Here is a 19,096-nt window from a genome sequence, read left to right as displayed (position 1 = left end):
AGGTAAGCTCTGAAATCCATAGAAAGGCACCTGTCTTTTTTTTTTTTTTCACATTTGTCCTTTGTGCTTTCACATCACAGATTAAAAATGTGAATACAGGTGAAACATTATTAAAATCAAAATTCATTAAATAAGAGTTTAAATGCTAGATCACAAACTTTAAAAACAATACCATTAAAAGTGGTTTGCTTCAATTGTGTGCTATGTTAAAATGAAACAAATTCACATTTATTTAATGACAAATTTTACTGCATTTCTAACTGAGTATCTGTCTTCAAAAATACACTTCTCATGGTTTTTATCAGACACAGTTTATAATTAAAAGATTAGAACATTTTTTTTTGGGTTGAAAAGACACTTAAAATTATTGAACAAAATATCACAGCCAAGTATTTTAGGTATTTGAACTTGCTTTTTCTGGGTCATGATTCAAAGACTCTGATACTTGCCAAGAAGGTCAAAAAAGGCTAACAACCCTCAAATATGTTTGTTTTATTTTTAAAGCAAGGCTGCAACTGCAAAAATGGATAGACTTAAGTAGAACAAAAATCTTGAAACAAATTTATTATGAAGTGAGGTATGGTAGTGTTGAAGTGCTACAGTGGATTTGTGCATATTCAAACTTATTTCAGGTCAACTACTCTGAAGTTTGAGATCAGCAGACTGCGACTGCTTGCTTCAATCTTTTGTTATATGACCCTTTGCAGATGTCCAATGGCCACAAAGAAGATACATTCAATTAAGCAAAAACTAACATGATCAGATATGAATGAGCATATCTGGTAATTTAGAAGGCAAACTGTAAGTAAAAATGCAAGCATACAACTTATTAATAATAAATACATTTTCAAGCATTTGACATTATCAATATTTTTAAAAGAATTTAAATAATAAATGCAACTATTTTATACATAACTGTACCATTTATTATACACACAAGTATATCAGTTCCCTTTGTTTACAAAGGCTGGTTACAGATATATGGAATGTTACAGTACCATCTTGCATAAAATTTTAGTACAATTCGTACTTCAAAAAAGGGTGCAAAACACCAGCCTAATAAATCTGACTGAATTGAAATATTTTTAATTACATCATTAACACATACACAACAAGCTGTACATAAGCCCACTTTTCAATCACCACTTCAAGATACTGTAGCAAGTACATTAGATTATAAATGATTCCAACTAGTCAATTAAATTTATTAAAGGTTTGCACTGCTACTCACTCTGGAACCTTTGAGATAAAGCCTGTATTCACGACTTACTGAGCTCTTGTTAGTACAGTTAAGAGGCAGTCAGCACTGGTTGCCAAAGTACTAGTCACAAGAGATTTCCTCAGAGAAACTTCACCCAGGAGCAAACATTTTTGGATATTCCCTTCAAGAATAAAAAAGAAGTTTTATGGGGTCAAGACTCTCCATTCTGTACCTTGGCTGCTGGTGGATGCATGAAGTCCTTAAAGGGAACCAGTGCCTCCTTCAAAGCAGAGCACACTTCTGAGGATGAGCAGGTGATACATTCTACTAAGGTCGGGTACAAGGCAATAACTTGTGCCCATGTGCTAGAATCAACTGCAGGGAAGAAAAGAACAGACTGAATCACTTACCACTGTCCAAATACTGACAACAGATTTTTTCCAATACCTTCTAGGAAATGGCAGATTCACAGTGTGCCTAAACATAGGTACTTAATGCTGTACTGTGGCATCCATGCAAGGCACTCAGATACCGGCCAGGATTTCTGCAGGAGAACCATTTGTTTTTTCAGCTGCAGCCAGAGGCCATATGGGATAATATCCTTAAAGTAGTGCTACACACCTGTGTTTCTACATATGAGTCCTTCACTGTGTCTTTGGGATGAAGAACTGACAAATTTAAGATAATACTTCAATGTGTAATACACGTGTTTTCTGCCTGCTTTTCTCAGCTATTGACAGAAAATTGAACTGGATGCACATTTCACTTTTGGAAAATTGTCAGCAGTGAGACTTTCTATTGACTTCAGATCATTTCAGAACACAAGAGCTATAGAAAGCAAAGGTAAAAACACTGGACAATGACAAAAAATATCCATGGTAAAGCTTTGTTCATCCAACAAGTAAAATTAAACATTGTAGCATGATTCTTAGTATAATGTCACTTCCTTGGTTATTTCTGTTTTAGCTCTGCTTTCAAAAGAGAACAAACCCCAAACCAGACATTAATAATTATCTTAAATAAATAAAATTATTAAAAGATAGAAGAAGTGGGAGTGAAGTGATTCTGCAATTTGTCCAGGAGTTCTCTTTCTAAGAAAGTGTGTGGGAGGTTTGGCAAGCACTACTGCATATGGACCAGGGGAAGAATGTCTCTCTTTGCAGGAAGAGAGATGTCGGGAACAGTCCAGCTGATTCAGCTTCTCTGCTCCTCTAAGAGGAAGACCCACCAGAGCAGCACTTCAGAGGAAGACCCACCAGAGCAGCTTCAGGGTTAGCCAAAAGGCTTTATGCATCCTGGCATAGTTCTACCTGCACACTTTGGCCATGAAACCTTGAAAACCACATCATTATAACTCTGGCTGCTCAGTGATTATACAAATGAGGCACTGCCTCTTTCCAGAAACTGACCTGCCTGTGTTTTTCTGGAAAGGCTGGTTTGTTGGTTGGTTTGTTTGTTTGGGGATTATAAAGGTTGGGTTTTTTCTGTTCCTCCTAATATCAAAAACAGGGAGGTAGAGGGAAATGTTGTATACACAATTCTGTCAGAATTTGAGAGTCCAATACAATGGACTTAAACAAGACTCATGATTAAGTTTCCTTCCAAGAACTCTACACATATACCAGAGGTGCAGCTTACAGGAGGAACAGGATAGGTAATTACAAATGAAGCTGAAGTCTTTCATTTGATTCAGCCCTTTAAATAAATCTGTCAGACATTTACTCAGGCATCAATGACCTAAGCTCAGCCCAGGGGACAGAAAATAATAGTGCAGGAAGAGAGGGAAAAGCAAGACCACAAGTGTAAGTATCTACCAGCCTGTCCATGCATTTAACTTGTATACCCCTTTAACTGCAGAATGCACCCATGTGAACGTGATCCATAACAACCTAAAAAGGTATCATGAGAAGGAAAAAAAAACCTATCCAGGCTTCATATTTTTAAGAATTCCATTAATATTTTATGGAACGGTGTTTTTTCTTTGTTTTCAGAAGACACTAAGCTTTATCTAATAAAGGACACCATAAATTGATGTTTTCTCTTTCATTGAGCATATACTTTTATGTCCTTATACTTTTAGTCATACTGGAAAAACTTTGTGGGGTTTCTTGTCATCTACCTGTCACCTACATATACAAAGAATTACAGAATACTGACTCTTACAGAGTACACTTTTTTTTTCACATTTCTGTGAACACTACTAAAAGAAATAATAAATCCATCTTTGGGGCAGATATAATGTTACCTTGTTTGGAACAATGTTATTCAACAATAACTTACCATTTTCAGGTTGAGTCTTTTTAAGTGAATCTATGAGAGTACTGACAGCTTTTAAAACAAATATGATTTCTGTTACTTGCTGCCTACAAATGAAAACAATGCAAACAATCAACTACTCGTTTTTGTTTCAAGGATGCAAATTTTATAGAAAAAGTTTCCCACTATCATTGCTGTTGTGTCATCTAGGACAGCTTTAACTTCAAACAGTAACACCATACAAATCTCAATCTGAAAACACTTGTTGGAATCCTGGATGCTGAGAATTTTAAACTTTCTGTGCCTAAAGGCACAGACCCACAAGAGAACACTACATTTGACCTGAGGCTGTGAAGAAGGCTTCCAGAATTGATTGATAGTACTGGGATTACGGGTATGTAGTTGATAAGAAGTGTGTAATACCACAGGGTGGAAAACTTAAGAGTTTGGTATTTTAGAATATAGAAATAAATATGAAGCAAGATGGAGGTTTTAGGGCAGAGGCAGGTTGTTCTTCTTTACCTTCTTCTTTCTTCTTCTTCATGGGTTTGGGTGTAATTGGACAGAAAAGTCCGCATTGCGGGCTTCCAGGGATCAGTTATTGGGTTAAAAGGGAAGATAATCTAGGTGTCAGTTCTTAATTGGACAGTTTAGTCTTAAAAGACCTTGTAACAAGAGGTAGTTAGCCATTTTGTGCCTTGCTAATGAAACACTGCTGAACTCATGGTTGTGAGAATGTTTCACTGATAAGAAATAATAAACACCTGAGTCCGAATGTGAACTACTGTCTCAAGTGCCTTCAATCCAGACCCAGAGAAATCAATCCTATCAAAGTACATGATAAGGCTAACAAAGATAATCAATTTCCACATTCATGATTGAAACCTTCAGAAGTAAAGTGCATTTCAAGTAAATTCCCCTTTAAGAGAATTTCCTAGTTTTTTGATCTAATTTTTCCATTTCAAGAACAATTACTTGAGTAATGATTCCCAATATTGCTGTTTGGATGCTTTATTTTTGAGGAGATTCTACTCACCTCTCAATTTAGAAACTACATGTAGCTCTAACGGGTATAAAAGGAAATCAGATTTCAGAAATATAATGCTAGAGATATCAGAAATATTGTTTCAGTAACTGAAAACCATTTTAACAGCACAGAATATGGCCGTTGTTACTTAGAGGCTTTTTTATTTAAAAAATGGGGTACTAGCATTTCTTTTGAGATATCTTCCCCTAAACATTTCCCTGCCTTTTAAACTTCATTTTCTCCTATCCCCCTCATTTTTTTCATGGCTAAGTGATATTTTGAATGCAAACTTCTTCTTATAAAGTCCAGATAATACCTTTATTTTCTAAAGACAATGCACATACCGTGGAAGAGGACATTTCCCACTCAATCGCTCATCTTCTATGTAGCGATGCAATACATCCTGTGACCTTTTCAAGAGCACAGAAAGTGCCATTCTAGAGATGTAGCCTTCTTGAGGAGTTGTGACTTTATTACTGAATGAAAACTGGAGCAGTGTTTCAAAACACACCTTAGAAAACTCTTCTCTCATTCGAATATCTATTTCGGCTTCTGTCAAAGTAAAACGATGCATTTCAATTGTGCACTGCGCATGATGCTGCATTTCAATCCACTTATTACATGCTGAGAAAAGGTTATCACTCTAGTATTAAAAAATAGTAACAGTGATAAGACCAAATATTAAGAATATATTCTAATGAAAAAATGACTGTGCAAAAATCACAATAGTTCTGAACACAAGAGATGAATTATGACACATTCTCAGTAACATATCACATACCTGACATTACTTTAATTAAAAATACATTAAATAATTTAAAAACAGCAAACAATCCTACATCATAAGTACTCATATTTGGAACTGTACAATTTAAGTATTTTTCTATGTAATGGCTTATGTTCACTTTTTTCATCTTTCCAAAAACCCCTACAAATGGTTTTTCTTAAAGACAGAGAAGGTATCTGGCTAGGTACACCATATAGTTACACTAGGGTCATTTAGGTTTTAAGAACAGGATGTCTGTCTTACAATTGTCTGAAATTATTATTAGAACTGGCACAAAGGAAAATAAACTATGTAGAAAGTAACACAAGTTCAATATGATACTGTCCAAGCTGTAAGGAAGCAATTTTTTAAAAATTGCAAGGAAAGCTTGGCAACTTCCACAAAATATAATTTATTCAAGAAGTTGGATATCAAACAGTCTGTACTGAATACATGCCAGGGAACTTCAAGTCTTTATCATAAGCACACTGAACATTTAAATTATTTTCTAGTAGATTTAAACACTGTAATTTTTGTCATTGAGGTACCATACCTGTAAAGGAGGAGGACTGAGAATGTATTGAGCCTTTATTGAGCATAGTCATTATCTGACCAACAAATTCCTTCGGAATAAAATTAGCATATGGCAGTATCTCCGTGCTGATAAGCTGCACCACCTAAAATAAATTACATATATTTATATAGGTTTTCTAAATACTGTAAATCTAGTATGAAGAAACAGTTAACAAGAGAGAAAGGCCTAATTAGACTTCACAAAATCTTCTATTGCTAGCATTTAAAATTTGCAGATATGTCCTAAAGTGTGGTCTTGCATGGGACATTAAACTTGAAATAAAAACCTTTCCCCTGCCACTTTGGCCAGAGTTTCTGATCAGACTTCAAATGACATTTGAAGTACATTCTTCAAGTCAAATGTATGGTTTTGAAAAGAGAAGATTTAACATTAGGAATCTCTCTCCCTCCACCCCACTTCAATATCCTCTCTATGACATTAACACACATAAACATCCCTGATAATGTGATATCTGCAAAGCAGAACAAGTGTGTTAATTATCTAAACCAGCTTAAGGCAGTACATGTGAACAGAAATGCTCTCTATCCTTGTCTTGATGCTCCCATTCAGGAACAAAATAGGTTTAGATCTCCATAAATTAATGCATTAGATTTGAGAGTTCTGCTCACTGCAAGCAGAACCACTCTCTTTTCATCCATATATTTTTGTGTCCCAGCCACCCCTCTGGAAAGATGATGGGTGATGAAAGCACAGATACTGCCGTGTCTTCTCTGCAACTCCTTTTGCTTTGTATCCCTAATCTCTGTTCTGCCATAGCTTTTGTCCTGGAGTGAAAGGAGAGAAGTCCCTCCTTACTTCAGGTATAATCTTCTCCTAATTTTCTTCAGCCTTATACAACCAAACATACAGCGATCTCTGTGCTGCACAAACTACACATAGCTTCTTCATTTATGCCAAAGCTTCTCAGTATAGAGAACACATCTTAAGGGCAACAATGTCTAAGAAAAAATGGCTTTTTGCTGACCACCCCCTCAACATAGAAGGCATTCATTTCAGGTTTAATTCTCAGCTTTCTCTGTGGTCTACAATTACCAGCATAAATGCTCAGCAATAACATAATAAATAAGGATAAAGCTAGAGTCAGAAATGCATTTTGGTTTAGCCAGTCTATACTGTTTTGAAATTGAGATGACAAGAAATACTTTTTGGCATCCCACTTCCTACTTTTTGCATCACCCTGAAGCAGCTGAATTCTGGGCCTATGTCTTGTTTTCAAAAATGAAAACAGTATCACAGAAAAAGTAATGAAAGGGTAACTTTTCAAGAAATTATTTCAGAACAAAATGCAACTCATGAATGTCACTATTTGTTAATTTTAACAGTATTATTTGTTTTAGGCTCCTTACCTCAACATCAATACTCTCATTCTTCTGAAATTCTTGAATTGAGAGATTATCAGGAGGTGTACTAAAAATAAACATACTACGTTATACTTTAAATTTACAACATAAGGAGAAAAGTATGGGAAAGTGCATTACATTTACAGTTATTACATGCAACAAGTTGGTACTATTACATGGTAATGATTAATGATCACAAGGTCAGGTTGGATGGGGGCTTCAAGCAACCTAGTCTTTTCACTCACTGTGCCAAAAATACTTTTGAGTTCCAATGGTACATCTTAATTTTTTTAATTTTACATTTTCTTCTATATTAATGAAACATTTTTCATTAATGGGGTATTACCATGTCCTTTCCCCCTGCTAACTGAAATGATGCATTTGTTCTCATTTTAATGAATTTTATAAAAAGAAAAACCCATTTTATAAACAATAGTTTTGAAGAAATTTAGAACTTTTTTGAGTTCTTCCATTATATACATATATATATATATATATATATATATACATACATATGAATTTGTTTTCAGATGAAATACCCAGAGGTGATTCAGCAGACCCTGGTGAGTAGTTCAGAGCTAAGCAGAGGCTCACAGGCAAGGCAGCTGCCCAGGATAGGACTGTGGACCTGTGCCAATCTTGTCCTCATAAGGGTACTCATCTGGGCCTGCCTCCTCTGTCCCATTGCCAGTTTTAATGAAAGTTTAAGAACCTTGAAGGTTTTGAAATCTCATTCAGATCTGATTAGTTTAGCTGACAGACATTTTTTTTTATGTGATTTTTTCTTCCAATGCTCCTGTATGTTGCTGACAAAGAAAAAGATTTTTCTGAGATAGGCTTTTTTTTCCCCATCTTCTGAATACTTAACATAAAACACTGAAGATCGGTCTTCACATCTACAGCTAATTTTCAGTTTTGACAATTAGGAATGTTTTATATATGTACCAATGTTTCTGCTTGAAAAATAAATATATCTCTGCTCTTCAAAGAGACTTTATGCAGATAAAGTCTAGATCACTTTATCTATGAAACGGACATGTGTTACATGTATGAATAAAAGAATAAAATACTAAATTATTGTATTTATTACTGGATTGTGTACTAGGGAGTTAGGAAGTTTAGAATTTTATGTTGAAAACATAGAATAAAATAAAATATTAAGTAGCTGTTCAATCAGTACCTTTTCTAACACACAAAGTTGTTAAAGTATGGAAAACCTTTTGATAACAATTTAAGTTATTATAATGCATAGAAATGCAGGTCATGTTGAAATACAAGGGAAGATTTCAGACTGACACTTTCCAATTTATGACTCACTCTCTGAGCTGAGGTTTACCTAAAGAGGTGTTCAGGCTTTTCTGCCCAGTCATCCATACCTGATCTACCTTACCTCCTAAAGATTATGTTACATATTTGTTCATGTAGCAAATTATTCCCAAGTAAATAGATTTTTGTCTATGTGGATACACCTATCTGGGGGCCAAATGCTTTGCTGTTCTGGCACAACATATCCAAACCATACCAGAGGGTCAGGAGCCAGGAAAGATAAGAGTGTGATGCAGCAACTTTCCTCAGAGAGGAAAGAGCTCCCAGCCCCTGCCCACTGAACAGGGACGGCTTCAGAGCCAAGAGCAAAGACCTAACAAGCACCTGGAGCCCTGCTGAGCACAGCACTCTGCTCAGAAGCTACTTTACTTTCTTTTTACTTTCTTTTGGGAAAGTATTGATTTAATTCCCTCATGGGCGCATAGACTTCTGCTCTAATAAATTATATATATACACACACACACATATATTTGGTGAATTTTATTGTATATAGTGGCATGACATGTCTCTATGAAAGCCTCTGGGAAAGAAGAACAAATATGAAGTAATAAACATACCAGCTTCTTACTGGAAGACAATTTTGTGTAAATTAAGTTATATGAAATGTATTAATTTTAAATGTCGTCTTGATTTATGACAAAAATCAAGATTATTGAGTCCCCTCAACTGTAGATTGCTCTAATTTTTTTTTTTTTAAGCTGAAACTTCTGTCTTAGAAAGCACTAATGCTCTGACCGTAACATTTTCCTTTTTCATTTACCTGGGCTCTCCTGGCTATATTTGAAATTTCTTGTTGTACAAAGCTGCAGAGAGAATTTCTGCTGTGCTTTATACTTTTTAAACATCATTGAGTATCACCTCTCATTTAAGCTCCATAGCTGGCTTGAAATTCTGTTCCTATCCAAAAGACAGAGGTGGGATACTATTTTAAATACAGCTATTCACAGAGTTTTAGGGGTTTAAGGGTTCAAACTACAGTGGCCTCTTGTCTAATCAATGCCAACTCAGTTTCAATGCCAGAAGTATTGGGCTATCTACACATATGATTTCTAGGACTATGGTGACTAGAAGAGTTACGAGTTAGATCAGAAAAATGTTTCAAATATTGGTTAAAAATTTAGAACATCAGTGAAATAATTTCATTTTTCTACCCAATGCTTAGCCAGGTAGAAACTTGGAGAACATGCATACAAAAATAAGGCAATGTGCACTGGCATATTTTAATGTAAGCAAAAGGAAAAAAACCTAATCAAATCAGTTAGGAAGACTGACTGCATTAAGTCTTTTGTGAGTCTTACAAAGATGCAGATGTTTCATATATAGAACCATCCCAGCAGTCCTAAGTCAGGCTTGGAGAATAAAGATTTGAAGACGAGGTACAAAAGGAAGCCATTTACCTAACTTTGCATATAGCCTGGACAGACAACAGCACAGAACATCTACAACATTTAATAGTGGAAAATGTGGAGTATGAAAATCTATCAATACTGAAGGAAGAAAAGGAAGGGGGATTTTGTGACACAACATTCCAGTTTCATTGAAACAAAGAGCCTAGGAAAAATTACAGAACGCCAGCATAAGAAAGTGGATTTTCAGTTCTAACCATATTCAGGTCTAACTGCATATATCTAACTATTCCTGTCACAAGGGGTGACATGTTAGAGGATGCTAAAAATCCAGATAATGGTTACTCTGTCTCGCTGTCAGCCTCTTGGGGGGCTCAACTGAACTGCATTTCCCAAATTCTTTGTGCTTCAAAACCTTTTCAATCCATGCTGGTCTTAGTGAGATTTGTACACTCCTGCACCTAACTTAAAAACCTTCCTGTCCTGTGTGACACATTTGCAAGTTGGAAAGCCACCAGAGATGACCTGACTCACAGCTGCACTAAAGCCATTTGGACAGGTTCAGCAGAGTTACTAAAACCAATTCAAATTTACAAGTCACAAATCTAACTAAAACCACTCTCCTCTTCTCAGCTGTGGCTTGGTTAATTGATTTGGTGTTATGGACAAAAATGCAAGTAGTTCCAGAATTTTAAAAAACACAACTCATTGTTAATATAAATAAATCAGGAAACACAACAAAACCGGTTCTATACCACATAGCTGTCCTTAAATAAAGGATTAATATGGATAGTTGGAAAGTACATTCTCACTGCCTTCCCCTGCAACCTGAAGGATGACATGCATGTCAACTCAGCAATAAATTTTAGCTGTTATTTTCAAAACAGTGAATAGATTCTCTCAAATTACCCTGGAATAAGGCACCACTATGACTAGCATATGTTTTCTATTAGAATTACAAAAAAAAAAAAAAAAGCACGCACTAAATTTGAAAATTCTGAATTCAATTTCCTTACAAGTGGAACAACAACAAATTTAAGAGACTAAATAAACTGCAATTATAAACCACTAGAAGACACAATTTAGCAAATTTCAAACCAAAAAGGGCAGGTTGCCTTACTTGCCAAGGGTAGTCTCATAGCATCTTGCACAGAGTGCAGAAAGATTTTAGCAGAGGAAATCTGAAAAGAATTACCTCAATGTGGGGAACTTCCACAGCTATCTCTAGAGCCCTCCTTGCATCACAGCGAGAGAGATATGCTTCAGTAGCAATATGGGGAGGAGGAGGAGAATGAGGATGAAGAAAAGGAAAAATGACTGCTATTACTAATTGTCCTGACTAGTGGCATGAGGAAGATGTATTCCCTTTTCAGCTTTAATGTTTTTTTAGGAGCACAAGGTTCAGGCTGATAGAAAGAACAGAAAGTCTATCTATCTATCCTAAAGATACCAAGGTACAAGGCTCTAACTGTATGTAGGACAACCATACACTTGGAAGGCAAACTGCTATTTAGAAAAAGATGAGCACTAGGGAGTTAAAAAAAAACAAAACAACCCCAGACATTCTGTAGCCACACAAAATACAAGTACATAAGCAAAATTAATCTACTCACAAGAAGCCTGGAAAGCGTAATGATAGTGGCCATTAATTACACTAACAGGTCAAATTATCTTGCTGTAGCCATGTGGTTCTACAATACATTGGCCTATTTTTAGTGCTTTAAATTAATTTAAACTTTAAAGTTTCTAAGTGAAAAAAAAGTTTCCTACACTTTTCTAAAGACACCTTTAATTAGGATGAAAAAATTTTCTCTAAAACACATTTTGCATGTTTAGCAACCAGAGTGTATACTATAATTTAAGAGGCAAAACCAGACTGAAGTCAAGACAGACATCATAAGGCATCATAAATATTCACACAAGTACTATTTTTTCTTCTAACTCCAGAGAGTATTTGTCCATACATGATAAATGAAAAAAGGTATTAGAATTAACATAAAGAGTAATAGTTTCTAGCAAGCAACACATTAAGATGAAATTTCTACGTTTGAAATAATATTCAAGTAAAGTATAAATCGCTCACTGTAAATTAAACATATTTGTTATAGACAAACAGATTTGGCCAAAAAGTCATGCAGATGATCGTGGATTACCCTGAATTACACTAAAGAGCTGAGATAATTTTGCTTCCCTGAATTTATGACCAATTAATACCAAGAAGCTGTAGTAGTACTAGTCTTGTTCAGCTAAGAATATGCAAAACAGAAATGTTTAATTTGCTTTGCAAATATTTAGGAATAATTAAATTACAACAAATAGTAATATGTATTTCCAAAGCAACTTTTAAGTGAACATACATTCTTCTACAATAACCTGAAAAACCTTCATTTGAATTCTGATCACCCAACAATGATATAGATTATAGAGCGTTAACTGATGTGGACTGCCTGTCTCAGAATGGAAGCAAGAATACTAACTGCAGCTGAAAAGAAAACCAAGCAAGATACTGCAAGGATTATTTCACATTAAAGAAGTAGTGAAGCATAAAACAAAAACTTGGATGATTGAAGTACCTTTTATGTCATCATGGATGACCTTTTCTATTTTAAGGTCCTCCTACTTAACAGAATTTTTTTTCAAGGAAATGCAAAAACAACAGGAAGATTTTTCACCTGATTGCCTTTCTATGGATGGTAATCCTATTCATGATATTCCAAACTCATTCATTATTATGCATTTCCACTAGCGACACATGTGTCTCTAAAATAAATTTTCATTGGTATTTTTTTTTTGTTTGCCTGTTTGTTTTGGGCAAGCTGGTATTTATCCATCATTAGTAAATACAGCTGTGTTTGGTTGCTGACTTTTGTGTACTTCAAAACTAAACACACAGCATATTAGTGTAAGGCTGAAGTACTGAAGAACTTTACTGTTTTCTGTTCAAAAGAAAGATTTATTTGTTACTGAAAATATTTTTCTTTTCACCTTGTTCTTTATTCTAAAACACTATTAGAATACTTAAACTACTCCTAAAAGATGCTTGTCCACAGCTGTTTACAGAAGATGGAAATTCCATACCACTCCTAAGCAATTATCTAAAATACCTAACCTTCCTTAGAGTAAATGATTCTCTTAGTGTCTAACCTAGAAAATCTTTGCTGTACTGAAACAAGTTTTTACCCATTGCCAAGGGACAAAAAAAATTCTTCTCTGAAGCAAGCTTTTATTATATTCTGAAAATTTACAATGTTTTGCTAATGTTGTAGTCTTTTATTTGAACAAACAGATCAAAGGCCAGGCTGGATGGGGATCTGAGCAACCTGGTCTAGTGGAGGGTGTCCTGCCCATGGCAGGCTGTCTGGAACTAGATGATCTTTAAGAGCCTTTCCAACTCAAACCATTCTATGATTCTGTGATTAAACTGTCTGTCTCTGATCATTACTATTTTTCACTTCTGGACTTCCTCAGCCTGCCCATTGTAGACTGAGACTGTGTTTCATTCTTGAGAGGAATCTATCCATCTTTATAGTCTTAAATATGACTATTTAACTACACTTTTCAAAGAGTATAATAAATAAAGTGTGGTTAATTATTAAGGTGCAGTCAATTTATCTTAGGTAGAAACAAATATAACTATGGGCTTCTAAGTGAACAGCAGTGTACTAAATAATTTTCAAAAATTCACAATAAGTGGGGTCTTTCATAATGGAACTCAGGACAAATACATATAGTTAATGCTGTTAATTAGAAAAAATACCATTGCAACTCTGTTCAAAGTGAAGAAAGGAACAAATTGTGTACACATCAGCAGCTCTTTATCAAATCTAGAATAAACATACTTGGAGTCCATACAGAAAGACTATGCCATATATTGAGAGTTCAGCTGAGCTCTTTCTTGCTCTTACACTTCACCTTTTGATTGAAGCTTTTTGTACTACTTTCTAAAAGTAGAGCTTTTTGAAGTTGGCAGATTGGTTACCTCTTCTCCATCATTCATTAAAATAATTTTCATATATCAAATAGCTCTACTGACATGTATAGTGAACAAATTACTTATGAGTATTTTCCTTTAAAAATAAAAAAAGGAAGTTGTGTTTACCTTTTTGTGAATAAAAAGTCTTCAAAAGTATTTGCTAGCTCTGGCCACATACTGTCAAATTTTCCAGAAGAAGCATGCTGCCTTGCAACAGGCAGTCCAATGGAGAGAACTTTGAGAAGAGAGGACACAGCTAGCTTCCATGTGCTTTCAGAAGGACATGAGTACTTCAGACTAAGAGGTATTCTAAGTGTCTGCAAAATGAAAGTCAAAACAAAATTTATAGTTGCTCAGAGAAATCTAAGATTACAGCAAGTTTCCGCACAAGATCTTGGAGGACACTGTCATAGATGGCAATACACAATCCCTACCTTTTCTGCTAGTATATGAGATGGCCTTTCACAAATGCAATTCTGAAGATAATTTATCATATTTATCATATATATGCTGGCTAAAGCACACGTCTGTAGCCAAGTACAAGGTTAGAAGTCAGAATTGATCCATTATCATTTTCACTACAAAATCGCATACTAATTTTCTTTTTCTGGATTGCCATCCACCATTTCTGCTAAGTCTGACAAATGGGCTTTCCTAGCACATAAGAGACTGCAGGCAGTCTGTTATCACAAATGTATTCTGGAGAATTCAGTCCCTACAAAGCCATCCCAAGTGCTTCCACAGTAAAGAAAAAGAGCCTCATTGCATTTAAATTTTTCCTAGTAAAGTTGAACTTTAAACACTGGAACATAAACACTGGAAGAAATCTGGTCATTATTGACTGTTAAACCACATGAAATTTGAAAGTAAGAACAGTTAGAGAAATTCTAAGATAAAGGCTTCAATACAACTCAAATGTAAAGCAGATGAAAGTACAGCAAATTTTAAGTCTTTTAGATAGAAAGTCATCTTCAGTATCTATAAAAAAGTCATTAATAATTTTTTTTAATTAGGCATATGAACTATTTACACGTATATGCATTCTTTTTAGTATTGTTAGTCAAACTTTAGAACCTGATAGTAAGTTTTTGGTTTTCTTGGAAAATCAATTATTTACTTGACATTTCAAATACATAGTGACTAAATTCAGGTACTGTATGTATACCCTCCATGCCTTTAGTGCAGTCTCCGAGTTGAGGAAAGCAAAAGGAGGAAAGACTCCCTCTGACTCTCACAAGGGAGTCAATTATAATTAACTCTCTATGGCAAAAAATCACGACAGCTAGACTCTAACCCTAGAGATAAACAGAACTTTTTTTTCTGCTTTTGGTCATATGTGTCAAATCTAATTCCAAAATCAACATGGGCTTTAGAAACATGAAAAATAAATTTTAAAGCATTTTCGTATATCACAATAGATCCTACTGTTATCAACTGCAAATGTTATAAAAAAGTGGTATTTCTATCAGTTCCACCAATCCCATTAAAACAGAAGTGGAAAACAACTATTTAACTCTGAAATACAAATATTTCATTCAAAACAGATTTCAAATAATATCATCTGTTTTAAACACATTCAGGTTTCTATATTTCTATACAGGAAAATCCTGATGTCAGCCAAGGCATTGCAAACAAGCCAGGTCAGACACATTCTTATTTTCCAGACTTCTGGAAAATATTACTTCTATTATTTACTAAAATTTTTTACTGAAATTGAATGGTCAAAAAAAGTGAAGCATTTGACAATTTCACTTTAAAGGTATATTAGGTACATTTATTATGTATTATAAGGTGTATTAGGTAACATTTCAGAGCTGTATTGACACATGAAGTCATTAAAAGCAAATCAAAAGTAACAGAGCATACACCTTTGAAGTTTTTATGCCAGTCTACAGAAACTGGGCTTTGGCCTTCAATGCCATATTTACTAAGGCACCTACTTACCACACTCAGGTGCATAACACTTTCAAAGATGAACATTTTGGGGCCTAACACGTTTGTTAATTTTTATCCTAACACTGAAATACTGATGCTGACATTACCCAGCTAAGAACAGTACAAATAGACTAATAAATAGCCTTTCAGCTTCAGAAGAAATTATTCCCTGCTGCTCATCTTCATAAAATATCTATCTGTTTACTACAGCTTGAAGCTTCCCAGGAAGTGTTTGTCAACACTAGCTGAAAATAAAACTCATGATTTTCAGTATAAGCTCATTAAATTCAGAGTACATGCAGGTCAAACTTTTACCTTAATAATGTTCTGAAGAACCTTCTCTGTTACTACAGCTTTGTGGCAAGCTGTCTTTTGGTATAAGTCCACCACAACTTCCAACGATCTCTCTGCAAATGGTACGTAATTCAATGCCACCCATTCCGCCTAGGAAAAGGAATTAGTAAATTACTAAATTATGTGTGAAAACATATTAATTAAGGAACAGAAAGTGTATGTTTTGCACTGAACTCTCAGTTTAATGCATGCAAGGTTTGCTAAGAATATGGTCCAAGCCACAAAACTGCAAATACAACATAGTCTGGCTATGAAAATGTACTCTACATTGAAGTAAAGTACATTTAAGTAGAAGAAGTGTTGCAGTCTAAGCAAGACAACTACATTAGGACAATCTTTAAGGAAATTTAACTCACCGGTGCAAATAGTTGTATCTAGTGTGATTCCATTGTGTTGCAGGACAAACAGAATAAGAAGAATTAATACATACATAATAGTTACCTCTTTGATTACACTGAATCAGATGCTCATGCTTAGTGAACAGCAGTGTACACAGATAAAAAGAATTACTGAACACGTTCCATTTCTTTACAGCACGTGCAATTCAAAAACCTGCAGCTTGAGGGAATTTTCTCCATTCAAAATTATCATGCCTCTGTGTTAAATTTAGTATCTCTTGTAGGACAAATTATTTTAGATTTATTCATGTACAAATTCAGACACATTTGTCTGGTGTCCAAGCCAGACCTTTCCTACATGAAGGAATACGAAGTACAAAAGCAAAGAAAAATGCAAAGGGAGTAAAAGAAGATAACAAAAGCATGTAAAAAAACTTATTACACAACATGCAGTTAAATTTTTACAGATTGAACAAATGCATCTTGCTGGACGACCTATATCTGAAGCTGAATTGGATTAACCAGCCAAGTGAAACGAGTGAGATTTCTAATTAATTACCTGATTATACTTTGCATTTGCTATGTGCTTTGTTTCCAGCTGTCCATACTGTGGAGGCTTGCAGGAAAATTCTACAAAGGCCAGTAGTTGGTCAAAGATTGCAGGATACATTATCTGCATACCTTCTGAGCCCACACATATAGCCTTTCTCAAAAGAAGATAAAAGAAGTTTAATATATATTTCTTGAGTTTTTGCTTTAACACCTGCATCAGTACAAGGAACTCCTACAGAAAACTCCCCATATAAGACTATGCAGGAGTCCTGCTGTATGAAAGATTGTGTATAGTTCCAATAGTTTAAGGAAATTACATTTTGTTACTTTATTGAAGTAAATAAAGTTGCAAGATACCTGGGCATATATAGTCCAGTAAATACAGCTATCTCATCCAATAAAAGATAACTTTTCTTCACTCTGCTTTGATTGTCAGTAAAATAAAGTCTTATATAAGTCTTGTACATAGATCTCAGCCACATCTTCTTTAAGTTCTACTTCAATAAACATTTAAATCTCAGAAGTCAATTATAGAAGGCTTCAAAAAGTAGTTAAAAGAATGTCTTATAGAAAGGAATAGAAATAAAATGAGAATTATATGGTTTGGCATAGCTAAAACTCATGATCTTGCTTTAAAATGGGAAACATCTCAGGAACAGTGTACTTACACTACCAAAAAACCTCAATCCCCTCTATACTACAGCAGTAAAAGATTAGAAGATGAGTTCTAATGAGAAACAAAAAGAACAAACCAAAGGGTGTAAAATGGACTCCATATATGGAAGCCTGAAAAGAGATGCAAAGCTCCCTTCCATTCCCATGTTCTTGAGTTGCAATGGTGTCCTGTCCTTTGTTAGTGGAATCACATTATAAGACATATTTATTAAACTAGTCAGGGTTCAGTCTGAAAAATGTTAAGTTTTTTTCATGCTATTCAAACTGCAAAGTTGTTCCACAACTTCAGAGAAAATCAGAACTGAGCCAAGTTTTCCTGTATCAGCAAAGAACCTGATCCTACACACAGACACAGAGAAATGTTTTGTTTCAAAGATTGCAAGTATTTACTTCTTTAATGCTTTCTGTGTGTACTCCTGAGAGTATCAATTGATTTCAAGAGAGGAAGAAGGTACTGTGGCCTAAAGCAAAACCAGCTGACTCGTGGCCTTTGCTTCACATCAGCACTGGCTGGCTGCCCTGCCATGTGAACTGTACTGTGTTTATACAGCCAAGAGAAGCAATCACACAACTTCACAGAACTTACTGATGTCCAAAAACACATTAATGTTTTTAGGAACTTCAGTGCTGTTGTGTTAGTAACATAACTATAGCTGGGATAGGAGGTTTGAGGTACCATCTTATGGAAGTCTGTATTTGCAAAGGCTTGTAACTGCCATGGTAACCCATTGAAACTGGGAGTGGGGAAGGGGAGATGTCTCACTTTCTCATGTAGAGTTATGGCTTTTGTTACTGTTTAGAAACCTTTAGCTAAAACATCTTGACAAGAACAAGAGTATAATAATGTGTAGTTTTTCCCCAGGTTAAAACTTTGGTAACCCCTTTTTTGAAAACCTCTAATGCCTGCAGCCTTTGGAAACTAACATCATCTGGATATGAAGACTAAAAACCAGAAAAATCTGAGATAAATAAATGGACTGATCAAATGGGAAAAACAGGATTTGGGTTAGACTGACTTGCTGGAAAAGGGAGGATAAAAAAGGGTAAGCCTGACTGGAAAAGGCTGAAAATGCAGACATGACTGGTTTTAAAACTTTTTGTTATTTACACACCCACACACAAAACTGAGATTCAATACCAACTTCTATCCAAGCAAACTGAATTGAAATTTAAACAAAATAATTCACTCCATAGCATTTTCATAGCAGGGGTGGTTGGAACTAGATGATCTTTAAGGTTCCTTCCAACCCAAGCCTTTTTATGATGCTATTCTTATACCTCTGTTTTCAAAATACATGAATGAATTTTTGTTAAAACTATCAGCTAAAGGGATGGCTGAGATTAATCACCTCACACTACACAAAAGAGAAAACAAGACACTGAATTGCTGCTCATTTGTCAGCCACCACGTG

General features: G+C 35.0%; 1 protein-coding gene across 3 annotated transcripts in view; it reads right to left on the bottom strand.

Annotated features, from left to right (window-relative positions):
- Positions 1-538: 538 nt before the first annotated feature.
- MON2 (MON2 homolog, regulator of endosome-to-Golgi trafficking) overlaps positions 539-19,096 on the bottom strand; it is a 66,108-nt gene continuing 47,550 nt past the window's right edge. For 2 of the 3 annotated variants that reach the window (XM_036400597.2, XM_054514863.1), the window contains exons 27-35: positions 17,017-17,160; positions 16,476-16,493; positions 16,081-16,209; positions 13,957-14,147; positions 7,192-7,252; positions 5,804-5,927; positions 4,829-5,036; positions 3,482-3,564; positions 539-1,576 (exon numbers count right to left, since the gene is read on the bottom strand). In XM_036400597.2, coding sequence (XP_036256490.1) covers positions 1,413-1,576; positions 3,482-3,564; positions 4,829-5,036; positions 5,804-5,927; positions 7,192-7,252; positions 13,957-14,147; positions 16,081-16,209; positions 16,476-16,493; positions 17,017-17,160 — 1,122 coding nt within the window. In that variant the 3' untranslated portion in view covers positions 539-1,412. The remainder of the gene's footprint in view (positions 1,577-3,481; positions 3,565-4,828; positions 5,037-5,803; positions 5,928-7,191; positions 7,253-13,956; positions 14,148-16,080; positions 16,210-16,475; positions 16,494-17,016; positions 17,161-19,096) is intronic. The other variant, XM_036400599.2, reaches the window with a different exon arrangement.

This window comes from Molothrus ater, chromosome 5 (genome assembly GCF_012460135.2).
Source record: "Molothrus ater isolate BHLD 08-10-18 breed brown headed cowbird chromosome 5, BPBGC_Mater_1.1, whole genome shotgun sequence".
In the NCBI taxonomy this organism is placed as follows: domain Eukaryota; kingdom Metazoa; phylum Chordata; class Aves; order Passeriformes; family Icteridae; genus Molothrus; species Molothrus ater.
The sequence above is the reverse complement of the archived record's forward strand: the minus strand, read 5'-3'. Positions and strand labels throughout refer to the sequence as shown.